The following is a 12,093-nucleotide window of genomic DNA, read 5'->3' as shown; positions in this document are numbered from 1 at the left end:
AGAGCCAAGGAGAGTGTTTCATATTCCGGCAGAATAAGCCAGCCTCAGTGTAGGGCATGTGTAACAATCAGGAATTTTAGGGGCATCAGTAGCCACCCTTCTTACCAAAAGCTGCCTGATGCCTAAAGTTCCAGGTTAATGTCCAATCAATCACTCCAATGTTTGGCTAGCAGGCAGAGCAAGGGCTTCCTATTGAATGCCAGTCCCAGCATCTCTCCTGCTTGTCCAATAAAAAGAAAACAAACACATCACATAATTCATTTATTTCACTGATATTTCTATGATTACATTTAAAAACCAGGCTGAAAAAAGAAACTGCAGGGCTAAAAAGAAAGAATAGGCTTTCTCTAGTCTCAGAACGGGGACAAAATCTGAAATTACTCTTCTGGCTTTGCAAAAACCTCCTTCCCATCCACCAGCCTGAAAGATGATTCTGGTCTCCTGAGGAGGCTGCAGCCCCAAAGCCTTGGTCCCTTTCCGCCTCTCAGACACACCATTTCCTTCCAGAGTTGGGCCGAGGCATTCTCCTGCTCCCTGCAGGGCAGAGGGATGGCAGGCCGGCTCTATTTCCACAACTCACCCATGGGCCTCTCTTGGACCACCTGGATCGTCTCTTCGGCAAGGGAGTAAATCTCTCTGTGTAAGTCTTCTATGCTTTGGGAAGCATCAAGGGTCTGATTCCGGACCAGGCCATGAAGGAGCAAAGAAGAAATGGGATTAGATTTTCCCAAAAGGATGGTCCAGAGTGGGAGGGTTGGGAGGGGAACACCCCTGGAAAAGGAGCCAGAGTAACTCACTGACTCGGGGGCTCCCTTGTCCATCATGCTCTGGCAGAAGAAATACCTCCTGGGCAGGACGAGACTAAAATAGCGCCCCCCCAGCACCCCCGAGTTCTCAGGGGTATATTCCACACAGGCCTCAGGGCGAAAGGCCTAAACCACCGACACCACCCAGGCCACAAAGTTACAGAAGGAACTACGACAGGGAACCTTGTCCTGGGAACAAGATATTATTCCCCTATTCATTGTTCATACACAAATATGAGAAAGTCTATAGCTTACAGTCACATAATAGCATTTTCAAGGTGGGGAGTGGAATCTAGGAAAGAGGTCAAGGCTTGATAGAAAGTCTGGGAAGTCCTACACATGGAGAAGACTGAATCCTTGGGATCTAACAAGATCACTGAACATTGACCCCTATGGGCACCCACTCAGGACAGAAATGAGGAGGACAGTGGGACAGAAGGCTGAGAAAAGGGCGAAGGAATCCACAATTAGAACCCACTGGCCCAGAACTCACTGTTTGACAAAAATTGTTGTGAAAATTGGAAATTGGTATGGCAGAAACTAGGCATTGACCCACCATACACCAAGATAAAGTCAAAATGGGTCCATGATTTAGGCATAAAGAATGAGATTAAAAATAAATTAGAAGAACATAGGATACTTTACCTTTCAGACCTGTGGAAGAGGAAGGAATTTATGACTAAAGAAGAACTAGAGATCATTATTGATCATTATTATAGAAAATTTTGATTATATTAAATTGAAAAGTTTTGTACAAACAAAACTAATGCAGACAAGATTAGAAGGAGAGCAATAAATTGGGAAAACATTTTTACAGTCAAAGGTTCTGATAAAGGCCTCATTTCTAAAATATATAGAGAATTGACTCTATAAGAATTCAAGCCACTCTCCAATTGATAAATGGTCAAAGGATATGAACAGATAATTCTCAGATGAAGAAATTGGAAACTTTCTAGCCATTTGAAAAGATGTTCCAAGTCATTATTAATCAGAGAAATGCAAATTAAGACAACTCTGAGATACCACTATACTCCTGTCAGATTGGCTAGAATGACAGGGAAAGATAATGCTGATGTTGGAGGGGATGTGGGAAAACTGGGACACTGATACATTATTGGTGGAATTGTGAATACATCCAGCCATTCTGGAGAGAGATTTGGAACCATTCTCAAAAAGTTATTAAACTGTGCATACTCTCTGACCCAATAGTGGTACTACTGGGCTTATATCCCAAAGAGATCTTAAAGAAGGGAAAAGGACCCACATGTGCAAGAATGTTTGTGGTAGCTCTCTTTATGATGGCCAGAAACTGGAAACTACATGGATGTCCATCAATTGGAGAATGGTTGAATAAATTGTGGTATATGAAAGTTATGGAATATTATTGTTCTGTAAGAAATAATCAGCAGGATGGTTTCAGAAAGTCCTGGAGAGACTTACATGAACTGATGTTGAGTGAAATGAGTAGGACCAGGAGATCATTATACACAGCAACAACAATACTATATGAGGATCAATGAGATGAACCAAATTAGTTCCAATAGAGCAGTAATGAACTGAACCAGCTACACACAGTGAAAGAACTCTGGGAGACGACTATGAATCACTACATAGAATTCCCAGTCCCTCTGTTTTTGTCCACCTGCATTTTTGATTTCCTTCACAGGCTAATTGTACACTGTTTCAAAGTCCGATTCTTCTTGTGCAACAAAATAACTGTATGGAAGTTGTACTTAAGATATACTTTAACATATTGAACATGTATTGGTCACCTTGCCATCTGGGGGAGGGGAAGGAGGGGAAAAGTTGGAACAAAAGGTTTTGCAATTGTCAATGCTGAAAAATTACCCATGCATATATCTGATAAATAAAAAGCTATTAAAAAAAACAAAACAAAACAAAACAAAAAAAACCCCGCTGGCCCCCTGGGAACAAGCTGTCTTGCCCCAAGGTGGGTGGTTGGCAGCCAGCTGGAAGGGAGTGGGGAGGGGAGGGGAACACACAGGACGAGGAGGTTTCCGTTAAGTGTCGGCTGTAACAGGGAGCAAGGGGGATCTGGATGGGGTCAAGGGGAGGGTTCTTGTTTTGTTAAAGCCAAGGAATGGATGCACTCACGGACAGGATGGCCAGTTACCCCAATGAGAGCAGGGAAGCCGTAGCCTGAGGCCCTTTGCCCCCCCCCCCCTCCGCTCACCTTCCAGTTCAAGGAATCATCTTTCATTAGCTGGTAGAAGCGCTGCAGGGCTTTCTCCTGGAAGGCGTTGTTCTCATAGCGCTCGGTGCCGAAGTCACCCCGTTTGGCGGCTTCCAGGGAGCTCAGCTGGAGAAAGAGAATCAGGTCCGGCTTCGGGAGCCCCACATCGGGCTGCTTGCACCAGTTGAGTGAAAAGTTCTGGTGAGAAAGAGAAAACCCAGAAGTCCCCATGAGTCAGAACAGAGGCCCAGGGGCCTAAGCCTTTTAATCCAAAAGAGAAGGTGGAGAAGGGCACTTCTCTGGGAAAAAGTTATGTGTTTATGACTGATAGAGACCTCTATCAAACAGACAGGTCCCCCTTGAGCCCTAATTCTTTGAAGAGAGCTGCTATTCAGCCATTCTAGGCTTATCCTCCTCGTATTATCTGGTTATTTGGCAACCAGTTAATATTGTGCAAGAAAAAAACAGAACAAAAGGGGAAAAAATGAGAAAGAAAAAAAAAAAAAGCAAATCAAAAAAGGTGAAAATGCTCTGCTGTGATCCACCTTCTATCTCATCTCTTTGGAGGCAGATGGCTCTTTCTATTCCACATCTTGGAATTCCCTTGAATCACCTCATTTGAACCTACTTCCTTTACATCTCTTTTCTCTGGTTACGTTCAACTTACTGTCCTTTTCTTCTTCCAAATGAACTTAGGATTTTTCTAACTCAGTAAATAAGTTTTTAGCAATTTAATTGGGCTGACTTTGAAAAGATTAATTAGGTAAAACTGATATTTTAAAAATTATGTATTTTATGTTCACATAGTTCCAGTGTCTGTTTTGGTAGGTACATTTTAAATAACCTAAAATAATTCTGCTTAAGATCGCTGACACATGGTATAGGAGCTTTCCTTTTTCACTTTGGATTAAATCTCTTTCTTTGTCTGAGATGATTACTCCCCTGTTTTTCTTTTACATATTAAATTCTACTCCTGCCCTTTATTTTATCATATCTCTCATCTTCATAATGTTTCCAAAAGCAACACATTATTGAAATCACATTTTTAATCAGCTATCCATTCCATTTTACAGGTAATTTGTCCCATTCCCATTCTAAGCTACAATTACTTGGGTGTTTTCCTCCTTCCCATTTTTCCTCCCTAAGCTTCTCACCCATAAGTACTGTGACTGTCCTCTCTGGGCCCGGGCTCAGGCTTGGGGCCCCATCCCTGGCAGTCCTTGGGAAGCTCCCGGCCTGCCCAGCCCAGCTTTCTCTCCCCAGGCCAGTCCCTTGGACTCTACCAGGGAGTGGCTGTGTCTCAATGCCCCCAGCCAGGGCGCTCACCTCCTTGGCGCTGGTGAAGGCCACGCCAGAGAAGGCGTACCTGTCTACCACGAGGGTGACTCCTTGGCTTAACTTCTCCTTGATCAGCGGCCTAGACGACAAAGAAGGAAGAGAGGGCTCACTTTCTATGGCAAATGTCCACGCGGACACCCAGAAGAGGGGACGCTGAAGGGGATTATGGACAACTCGGGGGGGGGAAGGGACTGCTGGGTCCAGTTGGCCCAGGCCCAGATCCAAGGCCTTTGGAAGGCCCGGATCCAGACTAATGCACAGAAGAGACATGAGCCCAAACGGGGTTGCCATCCAGCACACCACGAGGTGCGAGAGGGGTGGGGGGAGGAAGGTCCTTGGGCTCTGGGCCTTACACCTGCTCCCAGCGGTTTGCGGAGAAGAGGAGATGCACCGTGTGGTCCTCCATGTTGCTCTTCTTCTCCAGGTAGGCGCTCAGCAACTTGCCGATTTCTGTGGATCTCTCTGCCAGGAAGAGAATCAGGGAGAAGGGAGATCAGCCAGGGCTGGGCCGCCAAACATACTCTGCCCCGACGGGCCCTGGTCCAACGGTACCGGCCTAGGGAGCCGCCGCAAGAATGTGGGAGACGGGGGAAATGTTAACTCGGGTGTGGGAAAAGCGGCCATCGGCGGTCAAGCCAGGGATCGTCCTCTCCACGAGAGGGTCCGTCCTGAGCGCCTGGCGAGATTCGAGGTGCTGAAAAGCAGCACGAGCTGATGCTCCTTCCCAGAATCTTCCCCTCCACGTGGATACACACACACACAATACACAAACTCACTCACTATACACTCACACACACAATACACTCACACTCATATACACACACAATACACTCACACTCATACACACACACAATACACTCACACTCATACACACTCATACACACACATACAATACACACACTCATACACACACATACAATACACTCACACTCATATACTCATACACAATACACTCACACTCACACACACAATACACTCACATTCACACACACAATACACTCACGCTCACAATACACTCACATTCACACACACAATACACTCACTCAATACACTCACACTCACAATACACTCACATTCACACACACAATACACTCACACTCACACACACAATACACTCACACACACAATACACTCACACTCACAATACACTCACATTCTCACATACACACTCATACAAACACACACACAATACAAACTCACTCACTATACACTCACACTCATAATACACTCACACTCACACATACAATACACTCACATTCACACACAATACACTCACACTCACACTACACTCACACTACACTCACACACACAATACACTCACACACACAATACACTCACACACACAATACACTCACACTCACACATAATACACTCACATTCACACACAATACACTCACACACACAATACACTCACTCACACTCACATTCACACACACAATACACTCACACTCACACACAATACACTCACACTACACTCACACAATACACTCACACTCACAATACACTCACATTCACACACACAATACACTCACATTCACACACACAATACACTCACACACACAATACACTCACACTCACACACACAATACACTCACACTCACAATATACTCACACACACAATACACTCACACTCACAATATACTCACACACACAATACACTCACATTCACACACACAATTCACTCACACTCACACACAATACACTCACACTCACACACAATACACTCACACTCACACACACAATACACTCACATTCTCACATACACACTCATACAAACACACACACAATACAAACTCACTCACAATACACTCACATCACACACACAATACACTCACATTCATACACACAATACACTCACACACACAATACACTCACACTCACACACAATACACTCACACTCACAATACACTCACATTCACACACACAATACACTCACACTCACAATACACTCACATTCACACACACAATACACTCACACTCACAATACACTCACATTCACACACACAATACACTCACACTCACAATACACTCACATTCACACACACAATACACTCACACTCACAATACACTCACATTCACACACACAATACACTCACACTCACAATACACTCACATTCACACACACAATACACTCACATTCATACACACAATACACTCACACACACAATACACTCACACTCACACACAATACACTCACACTCACACACAATACACTCACATTCACACACACAATACACTCACATTCTCACATACACACTCATACAAACACACACACAATACAAACTCACTCACTATACACTCACACTCATAATACACTCACACTCACACATAATTACACTCACATTCACACACACTCACACACACAATACACTCACACTCACAATACACTCACACTCACAATACACTCACACTCACAATACACTCACACTCACACTCACAATACACTCACACTCACACTCACAATACACTCACACTCACACTCACAATACACTCACACTCACACTCACAATACACTCACACTCACAATACACTCACACTCACAATACACTCACACTCACAATACACTCACATTCACACACAATACAAACTCACTCACTATACACTCACACACACAATACACTCACACTCACACATAATACACTCACATTCACACACACACACAATACACTCACACTCACAATACACTCACACTCACAATACACTCACACTCACAATACACTCACACTCACACTCAATACACTCACATTCACACACAATACACTCACACTCACAATACACTCACACTCACACTCACAATACACTCACATTCACACACACACACAATACACTCACACTCACAATACACTCACACTCACAATACACTCACACTCACAATACACTCACACTCACACTCACAATACACTCACATCCACACACAATACACTCACACTCACACTCACAATACACTCACATTCACACACAATACACTCACACTCACAATACACTCACACTCACACTCACAATACACTCACATTCACACACACAATACAAACTCACTCACTATACACTCACACACACAATACACTCACACTCACACTCACAATACACTCACACTCACACTCACAATACACTCACATTCACACACACAATACAAACTCACTCACTATACACTCACACACACAATACACTCACACTCACACTCACAATACACTCACACTCACAATACACTCACACTCACACTCACAATACACTCACATTCACACACACAATACAAACTCACTCACTATACACTCACACACAATACACTCACACTCACACTCACAATACACTCACACTCACAATACACTCACACTCACAATACACTCACACTCACACTCACAATACACTCACATTCACACACACAATACAAACTCACTCACTATACACTCACACACACAATACACTCACACTCACACATAATACACTCACATTCACACACACACACAATACACTCACACTCACAATACACTCACACACACAATACACTTATACACTCACACACAACACACACACACAGAAGGGAGTGCTGGACGGGCCATAATCATAAATGAGAAGCCCTGGGGTTTCTGGGAGATGCCTGGGGACCCTAACAGAGGGCACAGCCTCAGGGAATTCACAATTCTGAATCTGGCTCGAACTGCACTAGGCACTTCCAGAAAGCTCGGTGCCAGGGGCGGCTGATATCCCAGCAGGCCACGCAGGAAGCTGCCGCTTTACAGGAGCCTCCCCCGGGACAGAGCTGCTCGCCAGGGACGTCCTCCGGCTTCCCCCCAATGTCTGCATGTTGAAGCTGAGGGAGAGGAAGGTGCTGACAGCGCCAAGGTCTCCCAGGAGGGAGGCTGGTGGTCCGGCTGAGACTTCATGGGGGGGGGCGGGGAGGGCGGGAGGGTGCAGCAGGGAGAGTGGGACCACACGGAAAGCAGCGAAGATGGCGCTCAAATATACCCCCCCCATCCCTGACTGACTCCAGATTCCCGGCAGGGCGAGGCGCTCCCAGCGCTACCTTTGAAATCCCTGGGCCTTTAAAAGGCTTGAGTCAGGCCCGGAGCCGTCCGTTCACGGTCTAAGGGGAAGCCTGGACAGGCTCATTGGGGAGAGCTGTTTCTCTGGCTTTAGAGAGGGGGCAGTTTATATTCCTGTGGTGGGAGCCCCAACTAACCACCGTGACTCCCGGAAGGCTGATGGAAACCGTGTGCACGTATTAAATATGCAGACATTTGGTGCCTTCCTTCGATCGGAGACGGGATTCCGGCCAAACTGTCCCGAATTTGGCTGCTCCGAAACAAAGGGGGGGGCACAAAGCGGGGGGGGGGGGGGGGGGGCGTCTGCGCGGTCCGTTCACTCTGCACCCGCCGCCCATATTGGCGGTGACAAAGGGCTGCGCACAGCCCGAGGTGCGGCACTGAAAGCCGCAGTCACGTGGTCTATTCCAGCATCTCCCATTCCGAACGCCCAAGGATCTGCCGGGATCACACGCGTTCCCCGGGGGCCAGACTCAGGGACCAGGGGAAGGGAGACAGGCTCTCCCGGGCCGGGAGTGGCTCTACCGCGGCTGCGCGAAGCCCTCCGGACGGCGGATCCGCTCATTGAAGCGGCCCGTTCTACGCTGGCCCAGCCCTGTGGGGACTCTTTCCTTCCACCGAACCCCACAGTTCAGAACACGTCTCGGTTACCCGGATCTGTGTCCCTCCGCTGGCACTTTCCATCCCCCCCTCGGCCCGCCTCGCTGAGGATGGAGGAAGGAGAGACCGGAATGGGAGAATGGGGTGGGGGGGCTCGGCTCCTTTTGCTCAGCAGTTGGTCCCCCTTCCACAGCCCGGCTCCAAAGGACTGCTCTCCGCGGAGGGACAAACCCCGGGGAACGTAAAGGACCGACCAAAACCGGGGAGATCAAACCGCGGGGAGAGGGGACTCAGGGAGAAGGATGTGCTGCCTCCCTACTGGAGGCGGGCGGTGGGGGGAAAGTGCGCCAGGTCCCAGCATCCTCTCCGGCCTGGAGCCCTTCTTCCTCCGCTGTGTGAGGAGGCTCTGCGCTCTGAGGCAGCCCCGAGGAGAGCCCCGCTGGAGGGGCCCGAGCCTCAGGAGCCTGCTCTCTCAGGGACCATTACTCCAGGAGCCTGCTCTCTCAGGGACCTTACTCTAGGAGCTTGTTTTCTTGGGGGAGGGGTCTGCGCCCCAGGGGCTGGTTTTCTGGGGCTGGGGGGGGCAGACCCCAGGGACACCGCCATTTGGCGTCTGCACAGCGCCTGGCTCCCTTCGCTTCTCCGCACCTCCCAACAACCCTGCGGAAGGAACCATTACAACAGCCGACTGACCACGGCGGAAGCCATTCGACTCCAGACGGGCAGCCAGAACTGGACAAGTCTCCCTCTCCCCCACGTGACGAAGACCTCGGACCAATCATGGCCCTGGGGGCTCGGCTCTGCTCCGCCTCCCTCTTGCCCCCGCCTACTGCGCAGGCGCAATATCTCCCGCCCCGCCTCTCTCCAGGCCTGGCTCTGCCCCTTACCCGGGAATCGGAGAAGTTCTGCTCGGTGTCCCGACTCCAGCAGGGTTGTCACGAGCTTCCGACACTGGGTTGTCTTCCCGGCGCGATCCATGCCTTCCAACACGATGAGGGCACCTCGCCGTCCCGCCATGGCCTCCCGGCTGTGTCTTTAGCTCCGCGACGTCAGTCCTTCCCGCCAAATAGCTATCTCCAGACAAAGGGCGGGGCAGGGGATGCACATGCTCAGTGTTCTGCTGGCGCTTGGGGGTCGGTGAGGGGAAGGGCTCATTGACTCCGCGCATGCTCGTGACTCCTGGCTCCTCCCCCCCCACCTCCTAAGAGGGGTGAGCGGAGAGAGTACTTATTGCACACTGCTCAAGTTCTGTCCCTCCTTTCTCTCCTTGGGCGCTTAAGTTTTGAGACCCGAGGGATGCTTAGGACAAATAGATTGTGCGTATGCTCTCTCCCTGAGCCCCCGGGGTCACCAAGGGAGAGTTGGCAAAAGTGGTTGCAGAGCTTTGGACATGTGGGGGCCGCCCCCCCCTTCCTGGACTCCCTGTGCTTAACTGTAAGAAAAAGATGCTGCCCCAGGGCGACGGGACTTCGTGCCCCGAAGTGGGTGACGCTTCCTTAGCCGCTTTCCGGAGCCGGTCATGGAGCTGAGCGCCGGGTCCCGGGAAAGCCAAGAACAGGGCCTGCCTTGGGGAGCTTCCCCTCCTGTGGGGCCGGCCGCACAAGGACGCCCGAGGGGCGGGGCCCGATGGAGTGCCCGTGGCAAGTGAGCTGCGGCGGCCCGTCCCTCCCCTTCCTTCTGCCACCCGGCCCAGGAGCGGCCGTCCGGCCTTGGCTTGGGGATGCTTTGCGAAGCCTGGCATCCTAGATCACATGTTCTTACTTCCGCCCCATGGGAAGAGTCCGGATTGTACAAAGCCATTGCCTGAGCCAAGAGCTTAGAATACGGGAAGACCGGCAGTCCTGCAGTAACTTGTAGTCTCCGGGAGGAGGCCCGGATGGAGTGTGATTACCCCAGGAGGGCCGGGCTCAAGTAGAAACCGGGGCCGCCGGTCCCCATGTAGAGATCCTTCCTGGCCTCTGGGGGAGTTTAAGTTGTTTTTGTTACTTTGTTAGTATCTCCCAGCTGCATCAATCTGGTTTGCCGCACTGGGGAGCGTCGCCTTAACTGGGGCTCGTGTTCGGCACTTCGGGCGAACGGCGTTGGAGGGAGCGAGAATGAAAGGATCTCAGTGATTTTCCATTCAGCACCTACACAGCCGCGAAGTGACCCCGCTGTTTCAGCCAGCAGGCACCACTAGAAGTGCGCACAGGATACGTTGAGGAGCTTTGGGAAGGACGCCTGCAGAAATGGAAATTGAGCTGAATTCAGGGAGAACCAAGGGAATATGGAAGACTTGGAGCTGTGGAAGGGCCGGGGAGCCTGGAGCTTAAATCCCAAGAGAACGAGGCGGCCCTAGAGCCCAAAAGCTAAAAGAACCCACACTGCCCTCCGTCCCCTCCGCCCAGGTGGGAGTGGGGGTGGAGGGAGAAGGGAAGAAAGGCTGCAGAGCAGCTAAGATCCAGCAGATGGCGGCAGAGTCGTCCAGCCAGGGAGGATCCCGAGGTACCCAGAGAATGGAGAGAAGAGCTGTGCCCATAGCGCTCTGCAGACCCCCAAGACGCGCCACCTCCCATCCCGGGGCGCCAGGGGGCGCCATAGAGCACAGCCCAGGAGTCAAGGGGACTCGTTCCCGAGCCCTAATGTGATTACTAGCTGTGTGGCCGGAGGCCTGTCCCTCACCCAGTGTGCCCGTTTCTCCCATTGTCAGATGAGCTGGGCAGATACCCCAGTATCTCTGCCGAGAAAACCCCAAGTGGGGCCAGAAAAGTCGGGCACAACCGGAAACAAGCGAACAACCTCCCCGCTCCGGGCTCTTTCCCTTGCTGCCCCCCTGCCTGGGACGCTCTCCCTGCTCATCCCGGCCCCCCCGGCCCCCTTCAAGCTAAGATCTCCCTTCCCCAAAGTCCTCGGACCTCCCTAAATCCCAAGCCTTTCTCTGTTGATATCTCTAATTGATCCTGTCAGTGACTCCCTTGTACAGAATCGTTTGCTCGGGTTCCCCTCTCCCGTAGAATTGGAGCTCCTCGAAAACAGGATCTAAATGTTGCCTTTCTTTGAAGTTTGCCACACAGTCGGTGCTTAATAAATGTTGGTCTGACTGGCATTAGGTATTTAAAGAGCAATGACAGAAGTG

The 12,093-nt window shown here is 49.9% G+C and overlaps 1 protein-coding gene across 2 annotated transcripts; it reads right to left on the bottom strand.

The window, feature by feature from the left end:
• Positions 1 to 248: 248 nt before the first annotated feature.
• DTYMK (deoxythymidylate kinase) lies at positions 249 to 10,428 on the bottom strand. 2 transcript variants are annotated; one of them, XM_074297939.1, is made up of 6 exons: positions 10,412 to 10,428; positions 9,866 to 10,048; positions 4,692 to 4,800; positions 4,327 to 4,417; positions 3,001 to 3,198; positions 249 to 674 (listed from the first exon to the last, which is right to left on the bottom strand). In XM_074297939.1, exons 2-6 carry the CDS (start codon positions 9,993 to 9,995, stop codon positions 564 to 566), a joined length of 639 nt encoding a protein of 212 aa, XP_074154040.1. In that variant the 5' UTR covers positions 9,996 to 10,048; positions 10,412 to 10,428; the 3' UTR covers positions 249 to 563. The 2 variants fall into 2 exon arrangements, with proteins under 2 accessions (XP_074154040.1, XP_074154039.1); XM_074297938.1 differs by lacking the exon at positions 10,412 to 10,428 and having other exon boundaries at positions 9,866 to 10,117.
• Between the last annotated feature and the right edge of the window lie 1,665 nt (positions 10,429 to 12,093).

This window comes from Sminthopsis crassicaudata, chromosome 3 (genome assembly GCF_048593235.1).
Source record: "Sminthopsis crassicaudata isolate SCR6 chromosome 3, ASM4859323v1, whole genome shotgun sequence".
Lineage (NCBI taxonomy): Eukaryota > Metazoa > Chordata > Mammalia > Dasyuromorphia > Dasyuridae > Sminthopsis > Sminthopsis crassicaudata.
The sequence above is the reverse complement of the archived record's forward strand: the minus strand, read 5'-3'. Positions and strand labels throughout refer to the sequence as shown.